The sequence below is a fragment of the Triturus cristatus genome, chromosome 4_2 (genome assembly GCF_964204655.1).
Source record: "Triturus cristatus chromosome 4_2, aTriCri1.1, whole genome shotgun sequence".
Taxonomy (NCBI): domain Eukaryota; kingdom Metazoa; phylum Chordata; class Amphibia; order Caudata; family Salamandridae; genus Triturus; species Triturus cristatus.
The window spans coordinates 666,705,500-666,728,805 of record NC_140586.1 but is presented as its reverse complement, the minus strand read 5'-3'; the positions used below and the strand labels follow the sequence as shown (position 1 = coordinate 666,728,805).

Sequence of the window (23,306 nt, the reverse complement as noted above, 5' to 3'; positions counted from 1 at the left end):
GCTTGGGCCCCCTTAGCTTGAAATGGTAGAATAAGTTGGCGCAGTTGCCAGCATTTTTCTACTGTCTGATGGCAGTAATCAGGCCTAACAAAGAAATCAACCCCCTTGCTAGCTCTTTTTCTATCGGGTCGGGCCAGATCAGAAACAGCTTCTCGTGCCAAAAAATTGTTAAACGAGATCAATATGGCCCTTGGTTTAGACACTGCTGCTGCTGTCTGGCCAGGCCGAGCCCGAATAGAGAAGGGGAAGCGATGAGCCCTCGGCACCTCTGTCTGCCAATCCCATTGGGTTAACTCAGGGAACGCCTGAGTAAACAATTCAATAATACATTTACGTGTATCCTGTCCTTCTCGTCCTCTGGAATTTGAAGGACTCGCAAATTGTTCCGCCGGGCGCTGTTCTCAAGATCAGTGAGTTTCCATAGCATATCGTCCTTCCCTGCACTTAAGGTCTTATTCATCGTTTTTTGCGCTGCCAGCTCATCCTCCAAACAAGAAATGCGCGCTTCTGCCTCGGTGATTCTTGCGGTAAACTCTGTAAATGTTTTGGCAATACGTCGTACTGAACTTTGTAATTTACGACAAACGTTTTGTGTCCTCTGGCTCTCTAGTCGTGTTTCCTCCCAATGTGTCATTATTATCTGATATATGAGAGTCAGCAATACATCTTCTGTTGGTTCTACCGCTCTCCGTGCCACAGAATCTGACTCATCGGTCTCTTCAGGGGATCTGACCCCTGTCTTTTGCACCGGTGAAGGAGAATTGCCAAGGTAGCAAGAGTTCTCTGTCAAAGCCCTTTTCCTCCGCAATGTCTGAGGGCTTCCCTCCGATAAATCCCCTCCCGTGTCCTCAGGGGGTGTACTGCTATGCTCGCTCAGCTATTCCCCTTGGTGAGTCATAAAGATCTTCCCATTTCTCGCCCCCTCCTCACTAGACACATCCGAATGATCTGATAATGACAAAAACGATTCTACAAGATCCACCAGCTCTGCCTCCTTTGTTAGCAATTCAACACATAGAGTCTCTGAACCCTTTAGAGCTCCAACCAAACCAGCATCACTTCTTTCCTCAATGTCAGTACCATAACTAGATTTCTGAGATACAGCTATATCAATGTCATGGCTTACTGGCTCCGCAGGTTCGCGTTCACTACTGTTCACTCATATGCAGTCGGGTCCAACCTCTAATCCGGTACCATTAGCCAAAAAAATATTACTGCAATGCATAGGGTTATCCTCTTCCACAGCGGTATTCTGGATGGTCTGCTGCGTACCTAGGATCTCCTCCATCGCTTCCTGGTGCCCCGTAGATTCAATCACAGTCTCAAAACCCAGTAACCCTGAAAGTTTATCCATTTGAGAAGTCTGGGAAATCCGAGCATCTTTTTCTCTGCCTCTCCCTTGCGAAAAAAGTTGCGGGATAGTGCGTTTAGCGGGGCTGACCGTAGTGTTAGCGCTAACACCGCTCTCACCCTTAGTAGTTTTGCCATTAAGTTTAGGAGCTTTCTTACCTCTTGGAGTCTCCGCGGTATTTTCTGCGGCACCAGAAGCATCAGCCGGGAGCCGGGCTTTCCCTCTTACACCCTTGGGCGGCATTGACGACGTTCTGCAGAATCCTGCTCTCGGTCCTCCGATACTTTTGCCTGAGACAGTTGCAGCTAATCGGCTCAGTGTCCACGGCCTTGTGGATACAATGTATCCAATGCAAATTCTACGGAGATGAGCAGAGAAGACCGTCATGGCAAATCCGAGCATACCGGTAATACAAAAACTGTGATTCTTCGCTGTCTCAGTATACAGTCAGGGCCCGTCTTCGCCGTGTCGCCCTCTCACTGTCCACAGCACATCATTCTTCTTCACGGGTGTAGGAGCACAGGAGCAGCCAGCTCACACGTCTCAGCTGACGGCCGCCATCTTGCCTCGTAGTAACCTTATTCTTAGCGGGATGAGGGATCAACCCGAGAAGGGCACAGGGGTAGGGTGTAAATTTCATTCAGTAACCTCATTGATTGGTGCCATCACATCCGTCCAAATGTCCACTAGGCAGCGGCACCTCCACAACATATGTCCACACCCAGCAAGTCACATCTGGGGCACTCCAAGGCAGCTCTTTGATAGTACTTGTTTATCCTACTGGGGGTAACATACGCTCTGTGAATATAATAAACATTGCTTATTCTAACTTGAGCAGTACAAGATACCCAGGGAATGACAGCCAATATTTTCACCCAGTCAGCGTCAGATATAGGGGTGCCAACGTCAGTTGCCCATATATCCCTCAGACTGTGGAGTGGTGTCCACATGTCCAGTCGCAGTGCAATATATAACCCTGTGATTGCCTTGTGCCTATAGATTTGTGCGTAGCACAGACTGTTTCGCTTGAACTAATACCTCATACAGGAAAAACGTGCACCTCTCTTTAAAGCGATTCAATACAATGCTTAATGTTGCTTCAGATCCCAAGTCACACTCGTATGCCCGTCTGTTTGGTCTGCACTGAAATAAAGTTATAAATACAAATAAGCAGATACATTATTTTTCTTACCTGAGTAAAAGATTTCAATGAAGGAAGAGTGGGATCTTTTTGTATATTTTTAATTGTGTCTGTAAAAATTAATTTCCCCGCATCCTGTGTGCTGAAAAAGGTTAAAGATAACAATGTTACATCTTATTTTTATTTGTTTTAGAGTTTTTTGAGATATTGATTTAAAAAAAAAAAATGAACACATACCTGAGCAAGGAAGGAGAAAAGCACGGTTTGGTAACTGTGTACAATAGCTGGTTATCGGGAGATTCAGTGTCTGTGAAGTGGAGATGGTTCTTTGTGATAGGCAGGATTTCTGTTTCTTTGATAACTAGATGCCGTGTAGTTCCTGGGACCTCTTTTGGTAACTGGTCTTTCACCGGCATTATGTGGATCATCACCACCTAAGGAGGAAGAATATTTTTAGGTATCAATAAGTTATGGCAATTATTAGAAAAGGATCTGAGGGATACATTCTGTGACATTTGCACTGGGCACAAATGCAGCAATTTTTTAACTTTCAATAGAGGGAAAGAACAAAGAACTTTACACCAAGGAAGAGGTACTGTGCAGGATATGCCATGTGGCCAGTCATGAGGTATGCTTCTTTTCCAGTGCAGTTGCTAAGGCAAGAGCATACATTCCACCCTGCACCCCCCAAAGTTGCAAATACAGGGAAAGCAGCAGTCCGGCTCTGGTGGCCTTCTGGTGTGATGAAAATTTAGTGTGCCATTCCAACTAGTACACCTTTGAATAGCTAAAGATGAACAGGGCCTTGGGCTAAATGTCACAGGCAACCTATTGTATCAGCAAGTCTGTGCATCATGCCCAATAGTTATGCTGCTGCTGAGACTGCTACCACAGGGCCCTGCAGTGATTTTAATTTAAGCAGGTGGTTGCAAGTGGGTGGGGCTCACTAACATTCATTTTTGGTGAGCGGCACATATTTTTCCTCAACAGACTTTGATCTAGAGAAAGAGAGAACATTGCACACAAGGATGAAAGAGGTAGAAAAAAGTCAGACAAACAGTGATAAAGGGAGCAAGCAGGGATGGAGAAGAACCTGCAAGAGTCAAACAAAGAATCAGGAAGTGTCTGGTGGTGAATGAAAGAGTCATGTGGTGGAATCCAGACTACAGAGCATTGGTATTCGGTACCTAAACCTTCTATAGGGAAGGTTGCTGGCTTCTGAGCACTGTTGGTCCAGATTTCTGCCTGAGATGGTAACAACTTATTTTGAGAACTTAAATTGAGAGCATAGGCTAGTTTGGAGTTTGGGTAACTTGGATGGCTAGTCTTTTAGATGAGAGCCATTTGCTGCTGCATAACTCATCCAAGCTCACCCTGGCCACAGTTCTATATCTTGCCATTCTTCAATTCTAGATTTTGTACAGGTTCTATGAGGCCATTTCCCATGCACCAAAGAAACACGAATTCAGGTTTGCACAATTCGCCACAGCAATGTGGTGAAAACTAGGGGAGTTGAGATGGATAAGGAACCAGTCATGGCAGGGGTTTAGCAAATATATACTCAAAGGCCGAGAAAATATCACAAAGAAACCTCAACTGATAAAATAGTTTTCCCTGACTTCAACTCAAATACCAATGTGACACTACTTGAGTCGCCCCTGCCAAAGCTTCATTGTCAGGTTCAGGTCTCCAGATTCAAGAAATATACAAACAAATGGCCATCCAGGCTCGCAAAAGAGCCCCAAAGGGTCTCCCAGCTGGTCCTACATTCTTAACTTACTTTGTGCTTTCTGTCCAACCAGTTGAGGAGTAAAGATATTTCCTTATCTATTTCCATCAGGTAGTGGTGAAATAAGATGCTATAGATTTTCCCTTAAATTTCAATTGAAATGATTCACTAACTCTCAAAGAAAGCATAACAATCTCTGACACAGTGCATTACATAATGTAACTAGGCTGAGTGACCTCCCACAATGTAGTTTAGGCAGATTCAGCTCTCTCAAAATAAATCTCCTACTCGAATGCCTGGGTGAGACCCACCCTTCACCTTTTTTTTCGGTAAGTTTTCCCTGGTGTCTAGTAGGCTTTCTTCCCCTGTCTGGGGGATGACTCGGAGTACATTCCCTAAATCTGCCCAGGGGTGGGGCACAAACACTGCTGAGGCATTTATGTGATGGGGGCACAGCTCAATGCCTGTGCTGGTCCCTTACCACTTCTTTCTTTTTGTTATTCTCCAAGGTGTCTATTGGACTTTCCGCCACCCAGGGGGGCAGAAGAAAGACTGGTGGGGCCAGTCTGGAGTAGGGACATGGCTCAATTCCAGTATGGGCTGCTCCTAACCTCTTCTTTTTTATTCTATGGCATCTGGTGGGCTTTCTGTGGGACAAGCAACCGATTGCTCCTAGACAGGCAGGAGGATGATTTCTTTTTTAATTTGGGAAGCACTTTCCCATGCCTGTGGGACTGCTCACCCGCCCTCCCTGGTGTCTAGAGGGTGGATGTGGATCACTCCTTGGGATCCCCTCCTGCAGCAATCCCCAATCAGGGATCCACGAGGAAGAGGTAAAGAGGACATTTTACCTTTCCAGTGGCTCTTGGATTGGTCCTCTGATGCTAAAATATGCCATCGAGCACCAATCAAAGTGAAACCAGATATTGTCTAATGGTGCCAACTGGCTTCTCTATCAAGTAGTGTAAAGTCGTGAGCTTCATGTCACACTGACCCAAAAAAAAAATAATTTTGGGTGCAAGATAAGCTCTTCCCACATGTCTCAACAATATTTTTTAAAGGAAAATCTATCTAGTGCTCACAGAAGAGGGATTTTGTTTAGCACGGTTGAAGAAACCATTCATGTTCGCAATACTATGAAGGAATTGAGGTGGATGTGATGAGTTCTAGTTCATCCACTGAGTAAAGCTGTTAAAAGATAAGAATATGCCATCAGTGCATTCATTGGATAATGCACCATGCACTATTTGCAGATGATGCATCTTTTGGTATTTCAAGGATCCAGCTGCATATTGCAATGTAGTCCACTTACAGAAATACTCTATTCCAATAGTTTTCCCCTCCTGTCACCAAAAGAGCACTGTGCTAATACAGATCATTAGCAACATTGGAGAAAAGAACAATAAATAACCAATAAGGCCCAGGAGTTTAATACCTTTCTGGTCCTCTTCTATGGAATTACCAGTCCCGAAAGAAGCAAAATCTAATACCTGTTCGTCTGAGTCCGGGAACTTGAAAATATTAATTCAAATTTGTTTGAGAAGGATCTTGCTCACCAGAGTAAAGATACGTAGAGACTTTTTCAACTACAATAGCAACATTTGAGCCATACACAACATAGGTATTAACAAATTAATCAAATATCCTTTCAACACAGTTATGTTCTTTCTTAACTTTTGAGTAATTTACCAACATTTTACCAGCTTTATTTTGACCCTTGTAATAATTAGTTCTTATCTTTAGTAATGCACCCTATGCGCTTAATGTTCATTTTTTTTACATAGGCTCAAATAGACTAGACTAAAATTGTAAGTGGGGTAAAATGTCGAGATTTTAGGTCATAACATATAGCTTTTTGACTAGCCTGGACTAAAATTAAAGGTGGTGTTAAATTTCAAGATTTTAGGTCATAGCACATGGCTTTTTGATTGAAACAATCCCATTATTGGCAACCTAATTTTTCTTCTATGCCCATTTCTAGATGTGTCACACTTGAACAGAATTTGCTATCTCTCAATACTAAAAAAATCAAAGGCTACAGTGATGTTATACTTATCTCTGGTGATAATATCTTACTTTACATTAAAAAACCTAAGAAATTCACTGAAAAAGCAAAAGTTAAATTGATGTTATAGTTAGGTAAAAATGTCAGTTAAAAACTACTGAAATTCACCAGTTATAGTTAACTGAAGTAACTATAATGTATACCCACACAAAGCAAAGATGTTGTCAGTGATATTACTAATTATGTCATAGAACATGTAATGAGTGATGTCATATTTGAAGTCATTAGCAGTGCATGGTGAGGGCATGAGAAGAGAATCTCTAGAGAAAAGACCATTACTGAATTACACTGATAATCAGATTTAGAAATGTTCACCTATATTATTATGGGACAAAATTTGGCTTAGAATATATATTCATTCTCCAAGACTGCTTCTATTGCTAAAATTGTATTCTTTGGATATAAGAGACTTTTCTTGAGCTCCTTCTTCTTGTGAGCACCTATGGGCTTTATATAAGTCTTCGGAAGGATAACCCCAAATCTCCTGGGGCCGTACTGGATTGCTGAAATCCTTTGGAAGCAAGATCAATCCCCCTATTGTTCCCACAATGGGTTCCTTACAGCTGCGCCTCTTCTGATGCCATGCCCCCTTTAAGTTCGCTCTGCCTCCTTCTTGCTACATACTTCAGTAATAGTGGCAAATTGGCCACAGGCTCCCAGACTCCCAATTATCCATTTCCAGTTCCGTATTTACCTATCAACCGTGGTTGGCTCCCTTCCCACACTTTCAATGTCACCGTAATGACCAAAGAAGTCGACAATGACTCACCTTGCGCTTGCAGCATCTGCACTGCCCTTGTGGCAGATTAAACTATTGATGATATGGATTCTGGACACACCCAGTTACAGTCTACCTGTTTGTTCTTTGTCTCCATTTTTCTTCTTACAATAGATTGTAGATCCAATTAATTATGGTAGCTCATTAGTAAATATTATATAAGCTTTTATTATATTTATAGCATTCATAGCATGTCATAGTTAATTCTATTGCTAATGTATTCAGACATCTAATGAGTTCTCTAACAGTATTATTATTGAAAATATATATTTCTTTCTAAATTAATGACTATAATATTTTTAAAAATGTATCTAAATGTACTCTGTTAGATATGATAGGTTTCTAGATTTTGCTTTCAAACTTCTATTGAACATCTCAATTTGTATACTATCTCTTTTTCATGTACGTTACACCAGACCTCAGCTAGTTTCCATTCCCTCCTCCAATTTCCACCGATTTCCTCCCAAAGATATTGTTGTTTGTCAGTGTGTGTTTAACCATATGTCAACATACTTTAATTTTTCCCCATCAAGAAGTCAGCTGGAGAATCTCACATCCAGATTCTGTCTTTCAGTCTACCAGATGCAGTGCGCGAAGCCACGGATGGAATGTTAGACCCATGTGATCTCCCTCAATGTAATGTCGTGCTGGTACCAAGGTGGACAAGAATTTATTTTTTATCTTTGCGAAGATGGGTCGAAAGCTGTTCCATATTCTTGACGCCCCAAAGTTTCCCAGCCATATTAATGGGTAAGGGGCAGATGTCCATTTCCAACATGTTGCCACTGTTAGACTTTTCCCTCTCTGCAGGACCACCTCCACACTTTTTGCCTCCACACATTCTGTTTCCTTCCTGAATATCATTTTTGTTGTCATTAGTACTTTGTGCACTTAATCTCTCCTAACCAGTGCTAAACTGCTGGTACTCTCTACTTTAAACATGGTAAAACTGTCTTACATCCAATTGGCACAATTAATTTATCTATAAGACTCTAGTAAAGTGGTGCTACATGTACCCAGGACGTGTAAATTAAATGCTACTAGTGGGCCTACCGCACTTATTGTGCCACCCACTTACATAGCTCCTTAAAATATATCTCAGGTCTGTGATTGCAGCCTGTGCGAACTTTTAAACAGCCGATTTGAGTTGGCAAAATAAAACTTTTGCCAGGCCTAAACCTCCCTTTTTTATACATATAAATCACCCCTAAGGTAGACCTTGCACAGCCCATAGGGGAGTGTGCAATGTATTTAAAACGCTAGACATGTTCTTTTAAGTTTTAAATGCCCCGGTAGTGAAAAGTTTCAAATTGGTTTTATACTATTTTGAAGCCTGTCTCTCCCATATAATAACATTGAGTTACCGTATTACTTTTTATAAGTAATAACGTTTCATTGGGAACAGGTAGGAATGACATGTTTGGTGTCTAAGGAATGGTAATTTAAAACTCTTTTTAATGGTAAAGGTGGATTTTAACTCATAATTCTGAAAACGTCACTTTTAGAAAGTTGGTGTTATTTTGTCCTACCCTTTTGGTACCTGCAGCCTGTTTCCTGGGTCACACAACTAGGTGTAGTTGGCAGATTACCTTTCTGCATTATTCCCAGACAGCAACACAAAAGGGGACTAGTTGTTGGCAGAATTGGCCATCTTGTCAGGATAGGAGGGGCGGAATTGTCACCTACCACACTTGCACCTCTAAGGGGCTGCTTCAACTTGGTCACAAAGTACTGAACACACATCTATTGTCACCCCAGACTCCTCTGAGCCAGGGCAGGGGAAGAAAGGGAATTCCGGAACCAGATTGGGGGGGGTAGTCTAGAGGATTCTCCCACTTCAAGTCTGGCACTAAGTATAAATATTGAACCACTATCCTTAGTGGACTTGCTCCTTCCACAGCGCAGCGCCGTCTGGTAACTGCTACTACGGTCCCCTCCTGCTGCTACTAGCACCACTGACCCGGAGGTCAGGAGTTCGAGGCCCTCCTCCACCAGCAGGCTTCTGCCTGTGCCTCATTCCTAGTGGTCCAGTGGTAGAGTGTCACTGCTCTGCTGCTTGACTGCCTTCCGGTGCCTCTGTTGATGTATTCTGTCCCTCTCTCTACTTTTCTTTTTTTCTTCTGCCTCTGCCTTTGGCTTTTGCTTTACTATTGCTTTCTCTAGCTTTTTCTCCTGATTTTCCCATTTTGCTGCCCTCTCCCTCACTGCCGCTGTGACCCCCCTTGGCCCTGCCCCCTCCACTGTCCTTTTCCCACTCCCATGTTTCCCACCTCCCTGCTTTCCAGCCCCCCCCAGGCAGCACTACTTAATGGTGGGCGCACCAATGGTACACCGAAGACAAGCCTGTCGGTGCCTGTCGAAGCCTGCGACCCTGCCTCTCGGACACCCCACTGCTACAATGCCAGCACCCTCCTCACCCTCAAAAGGGACAACACACACTGACTGCCACCTAGCATCACTGAAGAAGACTCATGAACCCTTTGCCTGCCGGAACTGCAACCGCACCTTTAGCCATGCCATCAAACCAGCTCCCCTCGCCGCCCAGCCTACCGACAGCGCACCCGTCCGCCTTCATCTGCATCCGCCTCAACTTACGGTTCCTCCACAAACATGCCACAGAAATATGGGACCTCCTCAACGCTTCATCTCCTGACAACGCTTTCCTCACAGAAACCTGGACCAACCCCTGCTCCAGACCGGATATTGCCATCGCCATCGGCTAAAAGATCTGAGGAAATCAGAATTAAAAGACCGCTCCCGGCTCTGTCGCCTCACAAACTTGCCTTTCTCATTGTGCTCTAAAACAATTCTATACAGCATCCATTTTGGACACAGCATCCATTTTAAGAATTCATGTCAGCTTGCCCAGGGTCAGCCAGTTCAAGTATCTCCTCATACTGCAGCTGGTTTTCAGACAGTAACCTTCACGCATTTTTGTGGTTAAGCCGATTCTAAAAAAATGGGCCCACCATCTTCCTCTTTTCAAAGAAAAGCAAGTTTATCTCGTATCTCTTCAAGGCCGGCTGGCCAAGGGCCCACTGGGGCCTCGCAGAATGTCACGTAACTCAGTTCTCTACAAGGTTGTCTGTTCATGACTCGCTCACCACATCCTTATCTTTCAGTCACACAAGCCCCCTCTCCCTCTGACAGCATCCACCCGAGTTGCTTTCTTGAAAAATGTGCTGATCTGTGTGTTTTTGCATATACGTCTTGAGCAATGCTAACTTGTAACGTTTTTTTTCCTTTGACGCAACCAGGAGGGCCCCTCCCCATGAGTTGAAAGTGTACTGTGATATGTATAAAAACTGTACTCTGTGAATAAAGCCTCAGACCACTCCTGATCCTTGCATGGTGATGGGGTTTGCTCTCCCTTAACCCGGGTTATGGAATAAAGGCCCATTTTTTACTCTGCCACCACGGACTCTTCAGTTCATTATTTCATTTATATTGATAACTTATAGAAATTAAGACCTGGTAATTAATTTATTTACCACATTTAATGGTGCCCGAACAGGGACATCCCCCCCTTCCCCACGCGCCGGAGATCTAGGTCCGGTCTTTGTCCCTTCCACACCCTCGACGGACTCTTACGTGCACAAGAGGCGGGGTATTCCTGCTGACTCCCTCGCGGCGAGGAGGAGACAGACTGAGACTGACCATCCACACGAGGCGGTGAGGAAGGCGGCGGGGTGTTCCAGCCCAGAGCCCGACCAGTGAACTTGTCGAGTCCGAGGTTTCCAGAGTCCTGTTATTCCTCATTCCACTGCGCAGCGCTCCAATCCGATGACCAGGTCTTCAAGTTCTGCTTCTCGGTGAGTACTACTGGGAATGTATAAAGACGGGTTCTGTGATAGAACACGGTAAAGTTGCACTGGCTACCCAGTGTATAAAGATATCAAGTATATTGTTTTTGTGATTCGATATTTACAAGGCTTAGGCAAGATATTTTAAAAATGCCTTTATTTTCCAAATTACGAGGATTAAGTACCAAGAAAAAGTTATTAGAACAGGCCGTTCCGGTCCCACCTAGAGACACACCTGGACATTTCATGTATTCTAAACATGGTATTGAAGGGGTAATGTTTTTGGACCTGTGGTCAGATTATACTAAACATCTAGAACAAAGACTTAGATGGCCCCCTACAGGTACGTGGGACATGGAGTGTATTATGGCAGTAGAAGAACAGTTGTGGAAAAAGAAAGGCCTTCACAAGAAAAAGCAATTGAATTGTGGCGCAAGGAAGCGCATAGGAGGGACCAGAAGGAACAGACGAAGGCTGAAAAAGTGAGGAAAATGTCAGAACAGGCTAAAGAAAAGAAATTACAGGAAGAGGGAGAGAGAGTTATTACTGAACAAAGAGAAAGAGAAAAAAATGCACTTATTAAGGGAATTTATCCCGTTCTGCCTCCTGAAACAACTGGAGAGGAGATGTCCATCCAAGAACATATGGCGAAGGTAAAAATAACTCCTTCAGAGGATTTCGTGTCCTCTTACTTAATAGAAAGTCCCCCGCCTTACGTGGTTCAACCGCAAGCCCTGCAACGAATATCACCAGCACCGAGGCCACCGCTCCTCCCCTAGACGATGTTAAAGACGGGGCAGAGGATAAAAGTGATATCCCGTCTTTGGAATGCCCTTATGATGAATGCCCCGGGGAGGGTAGAATAGCCATAATATCTCATAGATTGAGACAGGCCCTGGACACGCTCCAGAATCTTCCCAACAGCAAATCCCAATTGGACGCAGTTCACGACTTCGTCCGAACGGGTAAAAATGAACAGGCCTTGTTAACAATGATAACAGGTAGAAAGGTCTCGACCAAACAGACCATATGACAGTTTACTGTGATCTGTTTCTTAAGGATATTGGACTGCAGTAATCGCGAGGCGCCCAACCATTTGTTGGACCTAAGTAACTCACTTGAACGGTCCAAGTTCACTAAACACGAACAGATAGAAAAATTACTAGTACAATTGATATCGGGCATCCATACCATCCATCAGGATTGGGACAGACAGGAAAACGTCTTGGAAGATACGAGTGGTGAGGAAGAAGATGGAGGGAAAACTCCTGTTATGGGACTAGCCCGTAGCCATCGCCGTCACGGATTCCCTCCCCTTCCCGCTCATGTCTCAAATGAGTACAAAAATACTAGAACGGATACCGTTTCCACTAAGCTGTTCCAGTGCACTGTGCAGTCGTTGGAGCACTGGCTCGAGGATGACCCGCCTTTCACCCCACATGAAAAAGAAATAGCCCGATCAGCCACTGATTGGATTGCCCAGCACCAACTTTATGACCCTGATATGGTAGGACATATCTTCCTCTCCCTCCCCCTGTCTGATCAAAGAATAGCAGGTATGTTCATGTTACAGCATTTGGCAACACTATATGAAAAAACATGTCCCCCACCTAAGAAAATATATCATTTACTGCGTGACTGCGCAGACGGGTTTTGGTCCACAAGGGATGAAGAATTCATTTCTAAAGTTCTGGATCTAAGGCAACGTTATGTACAGTTCGAAACTGAAATGTCCGGAATAGGTACCTATGACAAGGGACAATTTCCCCTGAGAGAGGTACACCCAAGGAGACGTGATGACGGTGAGTATGAGCGGGTGCATGTATACACCCCTCTTACCAAGTTAGAGATATTAGAAATGAAAAAGATAGTCCCACCACACGAAAAAGACCCTGCAGGATTCCATAAAGAAATAAGGGACATTCTGAGTCTAGGGAATTATACTTTTAAGGATATAAAGATATTACTGAAGGTTCTCCTTCCTGAGGGGATATACGAAAAGTTGATGGAAAAAGATTGGAACTTAGATGGGGGAGCAGTTATAAATTGGACGGCGCTGAGAAATGAGGAACAGGCCCGCAAACCAGGGGATGGGTTGGGAGAATTAATACGTGCATTCCCCGATGCCCTTATGCAAGTATTACCCAAATTGCTAACAACAGAGAAAGAGGATTGGGACGCGATATCAGCGTGTAAACAAAAGTTAGATGAAGAAATAGGAGATTATTTTGTAAGATTACAGAAATGTTTCGCCATTAATAGCGGCCTCTCCTCAGGCAGTGAGGGTTACCAACGTCTCTTCGTAGCAAAATTGGTAGAAAATGCCCTTCCCCCAATAAAGAACAGACTTCAGAAAGTTGAGAGTACTTGGCAAGCAAATAATTCCCAACAGATGCTACAAATGCTACAGTATCACCACAATAGAATTAAGGAGGAAGAGGAACAAGATAAAAGGCGCGTGAAGGACACCAAAATGAAAGCCTTGGTAGCCCAGACAACAACTGTATCACATGCGGGGAAAAATAGCAAATCCACTGAAAAAGGGTCATGTAATTATTGCAAAAAACCTGGCCACTTTGTCAGGGAGTGTCCCGTATTAAAACACAATATAGCAACAGGAAAAACACAAGCCCGTCCTTATGCCCCACGGAACACTGAGACCGCAGCCCCTGCGGCGCATGCCAGACCCCCCCCTACTAACACCCCCGCACAAACTCAAATGTACCAGCGCAATGATGAAATATACCCCGAATATCCTGAATACTCGTGAAAGGGCCTAGAGAGAGAAAAAGACTTGCCCCTGCTTCCTGTCACGGTGGACCAACGTGGCCCCTATGTACAAGCACACATTCTGGGGCAAGACAGAAAATTCCTCCTTGACACAGGGGCCAGTAGGACAACAATAAACCATGAGGAGGTCCCAGGGATACCTCTCTCCGGCTCACATAGTATTTCCTTGGGTTTTTCGGGAAAAACAGAAATAAATAAGGTCTCACAAAATGTTTCCATAGGAGTAGGTCCCCTAACACGTACTACAGATCTAGTGTTAACAAAGACCTGCCCCGAAAATCTATTAGGCATTAAGACACTGAAAGAACTGGGTGCCGTGATATGTTGCTCCCCAGAAGGTGTCAGGTTATACCTGCGAGATTTCAAGGGCCATTTCCTGGAAAAGGAACTGGATGCCAGACTTAAAGTCATTCGGCCAACGTTGTGGGCAACTAGCCCCACAGACGTAGGCTGTATGGACATCACACCTCACAAAATTACATTAAAGGAAGGTGTGGTTTTGCCACGAATCAGACAGTATAAAATACCACCTCAGGCTGAGCGAGCATTACTGCAAATAATAAATGACTTGATTGAACACAAGGTAGTAATAGAGACAGATTCCAATACTTGCAACTCGCCTGTTCTTCCAGTTCTTAAACGAACAGACCCAACTGCCGAACCTGTATATCGTTTGGTAGTGGACCTGCGAGAATTAAACAAATGTGTTGTGCCACAATACCCTGTGGTACCTGACATAACATCACTTTTGACAGCAATAGACCCCAAAGCTGTTTTTTTCACTGTCATAGATCTGAAAAATGCTTTCTTCAGTATTGCCATTCACGAGGATAGCCAATATCTTTTTGGATTCTCGTTAAATGGGCGGAGCTTCAGAATTACGAGAGCTCCACAGGGCTTTACAGAAAGTCCCAGTATCTATAGTCAAGCCCTGAAGAGGCAGCTGGACAGCATCCAGATGCCTGAAAATACCACGCTCATCCAATATGTTGACGACATCCTGGTTACAGGCCAGTCAGAAACAGAGTGCGAGAAAGCCTCCCTCCAGGTTTTACTGTTTCTTGCAGACAAGGGACACAAAGTATCCCCCTCTAAATTACAGTTCTGTGCACAGCAAGTGGCCTACCTTGGGCACTTGCTGTCCAAGAATGGTAGTCAACTTACACAGGAACGAATACAGTTAATTGCCACTATTCCACGACCAACAACACAGAAAGAAGTACGTGCCTTCATTGGCTTAACATCATATTGTAGGCAGTGGATTCCTCAGTATGCTCATTTGGCCAAACCTTTGATACAACTGAGCACTTTGGAGGCCGGTTTATCGGCATCTTTGCCATGGACAACTGAGCATACAGAGGCCTTTGAGCAACTAAAGCAAGCACTGTGCCAGGCCCCAGTCCTGGCCACTCCAGATTACACCAAATCCTTCACACTATTTGTAACAGAACGAGGTGGCACAGCACTGTCAGTGCTCACACAGGACCAAGCAGGAAGGAATAGGCCCTGTGCCTACTTTTCAAGTGCATTAGACCCAGTAGCACAGGCCCTACCTGCCTGCCTGAAATCTGTAGCTGCTACAGCTTTAGCCATCAGACAAAGTGATGCCATTGTCCTAGGACACCCCCTGACAGTACTTGTACCACACGCAGTGGAACTCCTACTCAACAGAACACAAACACAGCATCTTACAGTAGCCCGATTAACGGGATATGAGCTGACATTATTCCAGCCACACATAGAGATAAGGAGGTGTAACACATTAAATCCTGCTACCTTGCTACCTAATGCCACAAATGATGAAGATGCACACAACTGTATTAGAATGATAGAGATTGTCACCAAACCCAGACAGGACTTGACTGATGTCCCGCTATCAGATGTTGATGTTACTCTCTTTGTGGATGGGTCATGCATGCGGACTAGTACAGGAGAGTTAACGGCAGCTTATGCCATAACCACTGATAGCAGAGTCATAGAAACAAACAGAATAGACACCCTTTCAGCCCAAGCTGCAGAATTAATAGCCCTCACACAGGCTTGTAGGTGGGCGAAAAATTTGAAAGTAAACATTTATACGGATTCGCAGTATGCCTTTGGGGTCGTTCACAATTTTGGGACTCTATGGAAAGAAAGAGGTTTTCTGACCTCCCATGGAGCCAAGATACAACATGGACCTTTAATACAGGACCTGTTGGATGTCATACACCTGCCAGCGGCAATAGCAATATTGAAATGCAAAGCCCACACCAAAGTTACAGATGATGTTTCCAAAGGAAATGATCTTGCAGATCAAACTGCCAAACACACGGCCCAGACAGCAGCCATTTCCCACACAATTCAACAGAATACAGTTCTGGTAGTAAGAGACCCCTCCAAAGATGTCATAGACATACAGGCCCACGCCACCCCAGAGGAAAAGAAAAAATGGACTGAAGCGGGAGGGACAGAGACTGAACAGGGGTGGGTAACAAGAGACAAAAGAGTGTGGTTCCTACCTGATTCAATGGTGCCCATAATCATAGAAACTACACATAGCCCAGCACACCTCGGTGAGAAAGGAATGTTAGACAGCTTACGACCATTATGGCACAACAAAAACTTGCGAGCTGCTGCAAAACACAAAGTCAGAACCTGTATGATATGTTGTCAGTTCAACCCAGGGAAAGGGGTGTCTGTAGAACAAGGTGGATTTCACCCTCCTGAACATGCTTTTGAGGTCCTACAAATGGATTACATACAAATGGATAGATGTAGGGGACAGAAATACGTGCTAGTGGTTGTATGTGCCTTGACTAGGTGGACAGAAGCCTATGCCGTACCAGACTACACAGCAGAGACAACAGCGAAACAGCTGGTCAGGGAATTTTTCCCTAGGTATGGGTTGCCCCGAATAATTTACTCTGACAATGGACAGCCTTTTTCTTCTAAATTGATGGAACAGGTGTCCCTATTGTTAGGATATACTTGGAAGTTCCATTGTGTCAGGCACCCACAAGCAGCAGGTTTAGTGGAAAGACACAATCAGACACTGAAGACAAAAATAGCCAAAGTATGTGCGGAAAAGGGTGTAGATTGGGTCACAGCCATGCCGGTAGCCCTTTTCTACATGAGAATGGTAGCACATTCAAGGACCGGTCTATCTCCTTATGAGGCAGTCTATGGCAGACCTCCTAACATGTGGGGCACACCTAGACCTAAGTCTATCACGGATACTGACAGTAATATGTTGACAGATTATCTTGCCACCATGATGTCTGCACTACGCTCTTGTCGTTCACAGGTGGCGGCTGCCTTTCCAGATCACACCAATCCCGAAGAGCATGCGATAAAGCCAGGGGACTGGATTTTGGTCCGAAATTTTGATAGGACATCGCCTTTGGAGCCCAGGTGGAAGCAGCCCAAATTGGTCCTCCTTACTACGCGGACAGCAGTAAAGGTTGAAGGAAGGAAAGGATGGCTTCATGCCAGCCATTGTAAAAAGTACTTTGGGGATCCTGAGAACATTGTTCAAAAGAAAGATAACACAAACTATTTACACCACCTCTTGGATCCGACCCCCCAACAAACTTACAGTTCTAAATTACGGTCTGCCAAAGTTGCTCAAGTTTGATCAATTAAGTCCAGATTGGTACAGACTAACTGGTGAAGCGGTCAGACAATGACTACTGCGGTAGGACAGACTGCCTGGGGGCCGACTAAAAAGGCAATAATGAAAATTAAGTACTGTAAAATGTTACGTAGCAGATGTATAATGATTTTGATAATTTTGTTTTGGATGTGTGCTATATTGACATGTGTGGGGTGGATATTACATGTTGCTTTCCCTTCCAAGACACCATCACCACACCAACAAGGACATGTCAATACAACTGCAGAACACACGTACCTCACTTTACCCTCCCATGAGCAGAGTCACAGGCTGGCCTTACAGAATAATACCTTTATACAGATGTTACATCATACACATCAGGTCAGCAACACCACAAAGTGTTGGGTCTATGGTCGCCTCCCAGCGCACCAGAGTAAAGGAGGAATGCCTCTTTCTCCCTTTCCCTTCTCCTATAATGGGTCATGCCAGGCCTGGGCTGCCCTGAGAGTGAGCCTGAATATTTCCTTAATGTGTCCTGATGGAAAGAAGTCTTGTAAAAACGGATGGCCATGGGGAGATCTGAATGTTGTCATGAACAAAGCCTGTTACCCTGATGAGAACGGCGACCCGCAATCAAGAGGGTCCAAGTTAGAACAAGAAGAATACCAAATAGATAATAAGACTGAGACATTCCCATTCCAGATCCTGAACATAAGACCCAAAAGGAATAATGGCCCTCCCTCTATATTGGTAACACCAACTAAAGGCCATCTGTGCATCAGGCATAATGGGTCCCTAAAATTAGGACACAGTGATTGCTCCACAATACTGGATTTTGAGGATAGGGGTAAGTCCTCTGCCTTAGCCTCCCGACACACTTATTTTGTATGAGGCTCCATGGCCTATTTTCAATTGCCACAAGGATGGGATGGCACGTGTTACATCGCGTTTCTCCTCCACCCAGTTTTCATAGCCCCTCCTTCATATCATAGGGACCTCCAGCTATATCCGCACAAGCGAAGGAAGAGAACAATCGATACCTCAGGGGTTGACCAGACTGAAACAACTTGGGAACAATATACTGATTTTAATAGGGGATTCTTCTTTTTCATAGGCCCTGTGCAAAATAGTAAATTAATACGTAGGCTTACCAGGACTCTGGAGGCTGTCATCAATCAGACCATATCTGCCCTTGGAAACTTGACTGAGGAGCAGACAGCCATAAGGATGGTAACTTTGCAAAATCGTCTTGTTCTTGACGTCATACTGGCTGACCGGGGTGGAGCATGCAGATTGATAGGTTCTTCCTGCTGTGTATATATACCTGATAACTCGCCGTCAGTTTATGCAGCAATTTCCAAATTGCACAAAATGGCTTCAGACTTACACCAAGAACCTGGCTCATGGACACTAATGGGATGGTTGTGGGGCATTTTGTCAGCATGGGGTTTGAAGGTGCTTTCTGGACTAGGTCTCGTGTTGATGGTGATATTGTCCTGCTGTCTCTGTGTCCAATGTGGCCCCGCTTTATGCGGTCTCTGTGCCACATGCCTGGTGCCTGACCAAATAATAGAGCGAGAGAAAATGAGAAAATTATGTTGCAGGCCCATGTGGATGGCCTCATGGCTATGGATGTAATCTAAAAGAAAGGGATAAGTTTAGCTTGGGGACAAGGAGGGAATGAGGAAATCAGAATTAAAAGACCGCTCCCGGCTCTGTCCCCTCACAAACTTCCCTTTCTCATTGTGCTCTAAAACAATTCTATACAGCATCCATTTTGGACACAGCATCCCTTTTAAGAATTCATGTCAGCTTGCCCAGGGTCAGCCAGTTCAAGTATCTCCTCATACTGCAGCTGGTTTTCAGACAGTAACCTTCACGCATTTTTGTGGTTAAGCCGATTCTAAAAAAATGGGCCCACCATCTTCCTCTTTTCTAAGAAAAGCAAGTTTATCTCGTATCTCTTCAAGGCCGGCTGGCCAAGGGCCCACTGGGGCCTCGCAGAATGTCATGTAACTCAGTTCTCTACAAGGTTGTCTGTTCATGACTCGCTCACCACATCCTTATCTTTCAGTCACACAAGCCCCCTCTCCCTCTGACAGCATCCACCCGAGTTGCTTTCTTGAAAAATGTGCTGATCTGTGTGTTTTTGCATATACGTCTTGAGCAATGCTAACTTGTAACGTTTTTTTTCCTTTGACGCAACCAGGAGGGCCCCTCCCCATGAGTTGAAAGTGTACTGTGATATGTATAAAAACTGTACTCTGTGAATAAAGCCTCAGACCACTCCTGATCCTTGCATGGTGATGGGGTTTGCTCTCCCTTAACCCGGGTTATGGAATAAAGGCCCATTTTTTACTCTGCCACCACGGACTCTTCAGTTCATTATTTCATTTATATTGATAACTTATAGAAATTAAGACCTGGTAATTAATTTATTTACCACAGATCACCCGCAAGGACCGCCCGGGGGAGGCATCGCCATCGCTGACAAAAGCAAGCTCCAACTAACCACGCACTCCAGTGACGACCATGGAACACCTCCACTTCCAGATCTGGACCAATCACAACACCACACTGCACCCTCATCTACAGGCCCCCCGGACCCCGACCTACCTTCACTGATGCCATCATAGACCTCATCACACCCCATGCTCTCACATCCTCTGACTGCATCATACTCAGAGACTTCAACTTCTACCTGGACAACCTCAGCGACCAGAACACCGGCTCTGTCCTGGAGAACCTCGCCAACATAGGACTCAAGCAGCCAGTCACTGCACTGACCCACACAGCTGGTCACATGCTCGACCCCATCTTCTCTGCCAGCATGAACATAAGCTACAGCCACACCACTGAACTCTCCTGGACCGACCACCACTGCGTACACCTCAGCTTCGACATGCCTACTGTACACCACGTCATCATCACCCCCCCACCAGCTGCAGCTGGACCAAGGCCACCGAAGAACTCCTCGTCAACTCACTCAGCACAACCACTCCTCCAACACCCACGGATGCAGTACCGCAGCATGCAACCTCCACCAATGGATCTCCCACTGCGCCGACACACTGGCACCCCTCAAGAGAAGAGCAGGCAAACAACGCTCCAAGGCAGCTGAAATGGAGTAGCAACAAAACCCCAGAACCTCACGCAACCTTCACATCCGCTGTCAACGCACACCTCCTCCTCCTGAAAACCACCAAGAAAATGGCCCTCCAAGACAGAATCAACTCCAAAGCACACAACAGCAAAGAACTCTTCACCATCGTCAAGGAGTTCACCAGGCCTAACAGCGAGACCACAGACGTTCCCCCCTCCCAAGACCTTTGCAACAAACTAGGCACCTTCTTCCACCACAAGATCAGGAAGATTTACGACAGCTTCGACACCCCAGACACGGGGTGTCGGCCGCCACGCCCGCCACCATCGCACACAACCAAGCCACCCCTCAACAGACCATGCTCTACTGGACCCCGCTCACTACAGAGGACATCCTCCAGACCATGAAGATCATCCACTCAGGAGCCCTGATGGACCCATGCCTGTACCACATCTTCCACATAGCAGCCGCTGCCATTGCCTCCAGCCCCTCTACACCATCTATTACTCCACCCAAATCACCACCTTCCCCAACATATGGAAACACCCGAAGATCAACCCCCTGCTGAAGAAGCCATCCTCAGACCTGTCGTACCTGAAGAACTTCAGACCTATCTCTCTCGTCCCCTTACCTGCCAAGGTCATAGAGAAGGCCATCAACGCCCAGCTCTCTGAGTTCATCTAAATGAACCACGTTCTGCACTTCTCCTAATCCGGCTTCCAAAGCAACCACAGCACCGAGACTGCCCTCCTTTCCTCCACACACAACCGCTTCCTCCTCGACCGGGGTGAGACTACAGCCCTCATCCTACTAGACCTCTCGGCCGCTATTGACACCGTCTCCCACTGCACTCTAATCACCAGACTCCACGGTGCCGGCATCCGCGAAAAGGCTCCAGACTGGATCCACTCCTTTCTCACCTACCAGACCCAGTGATTCAGACTACCACCATTCCTCTCAGAGCCCATGGTGATCAGTTGTGGAGTCCCCCAGGGTTCCTCCCTGAGCTCCACCCTCTTCAGCATCTACATGCCCCCCCTCGCAGCCATCGTCAGATGCCACGGACTCAACATCATCTCCCACACTGATGACACCCAGCTGATCATCTCCCTCACCAAGGAACCCTCGACCACCAGAACCAACTTCCACAATGGAATGAAGGCCGTCGCTACATGGATGAAAGGTAGATGCCTCAAGCTCAACTCAGACAAGACCGAAGTTCTCATCCTGGGACCCACCACGTCAGCCTGGGATGACTCCTGGCGGCCAGCAGCGCTGGGCACTCCCCTCACCCCAACAGACCACACCCGAAACCTTGGACTCTTCGCTCACAATGAACTGCCAAATCAAAGCAGTTTCCTCAGCCTGCTACCACATGCTCTGCCTGCTTTGAAAGACATTCAGATGGATCCCCACACAATCCAGAAGGACGGGTCACCCATGCACTAATAACCAGTAGACGACTATGGCAATGCACTCTATGCTGGCGCCAACCAGAAACAGCTCAAGAAACTATAGAACGTTGAAAGTGCTGCCGCCAGACTGATCCTCGACAGCCGCAGCCACATCACGCAACACCTGCGACAACTCCACTGGCTTTCAGTCAACAAGAAAGTTACCTTTAGGATCCTCACTCACGCCTACAAGGACCTACACAACGAAGGACCAGCGTACCTGATCCACCGCCTCACCTTCCATGTACCCACCAGACAGTTCAGATCCTGCCAACTCACCCTCGCCTCCATCCCCAGGATCCAAAAGACCAGAACTGGAGGAAGATCATTCTCCTACCTCGCAGCCAAAACCTGGTACACCGTTCCCCTCCACCTCAGGCAATCAGCGTCACTGACCCAATTCAGGAATGAGCTCAAGACCTGGCTCTTCTAATGATCCTCCACCCAGTCCATCTAGCAGCCTCCCTCCCCCAGCACCTTGAGACCCTTACGGGTGAGTAGATGCGCTCTACAAGCCCCTAATTGATTGATTGATTGACCCTCAGGCCAACTCTTCGGTACACTCCTGAACCTGTGGATATGAGAGAAGATGGACTTTCCTGCTCCCAAAGGACTGCCCTGCTGCCTGAGGCATGTCTTGCTGTCTGAAAAGGAAGACTGGACCTGGTCCCTTCATCCCAAGCTCTTTGAATTGACTCCAAGGGTCAGCTGACTGACCTCCTGTTCAGACCTACAGGGCATAACAAGCTCTAGAGGCCTCTCTGCAATTGCTCAGCTGATCTGCTAGGACTGTACATGCCTGGGCCCTGCTGGCTTCTGCAAGAGTGAGTCTCTGATTCCCTTGTGCTGAGCACTTGGTTGGTTTCAGAATGCAATCCTTTGAGCACAAAGGAGAGACCCAGAGATGTTGGTATCTTCACAACTGCTAATTATTTTTTTCGCTACAGCGACTGCCACCAGCGATTGGCAACACAAGATATGCACAACATCCTACAATGACGACAGCCTGTGGTGACTGCCAACCTGAAGCTCCAGCCCTAACTGTCCAACAGGATCGTCATGCTTCAGTGCCGACCATTGCAACTCTAGGTATGCACTTAAGTCTACCACGACAATAATGTGCGACACCCCCATGCAGCCTCCTTCCACATGAACTGGACTCATTGCGTTGTACTGTAGAAGGTAACTTTTTTAAAGGGATTGACCTGGTCCCGGTATCCAGCCTGTGCTTCATCGCTGTCGGCCTTAAATTATGACTTTCTCCTGCACTAGCACAAACATATAACTGTGAGTGGCACTTTGTGCTTTTAGGTACTATACTTAGCTAAATTTTTGAAATTTCATATCTCCAGGTCTACTGATTGGAAATTTGTCGATTAGTGTCAAATAATTTGTAAATGTAACTATAGTTTTCTAAATTGGTGTGGGATTTTTCTTTAATTGTGTTTTCACTTTATTTAAGTTCTGCATAAATACTTTACACATTACCTCTAAGTTATG

General features: G+C 45.7%; 1 protein-coding gene across 1 annotated transcript in view; it reads right to left on the bottom strand.

Annotated features, from left to right (window-relative positions):
- The window catches only part of LOC146834868 (FRAS1-related extracellular matrix protein 1-like), a 991,143-nt gene that overhangs the window by 719,563 nt on the left and 248,274 nt on the right, over positions 1-23,306 (bottom strand). The window contains exons 11-12 of the mRNA XM_085602468.1: positions 2,730-2,926; positions 2,544-2,634 (exon numbers count right to left, since the gene is read on the bottom strand). Of these exons, the coding sequence (XP_085458594.1) occupies positions 2,544-2,634; positions 2,730-2,926 (288 nt within the window). The remainder of the gene's footprint in view (positions 1-2,543; positions 2,635-2,729; positions 2,927-23,306) is intronic.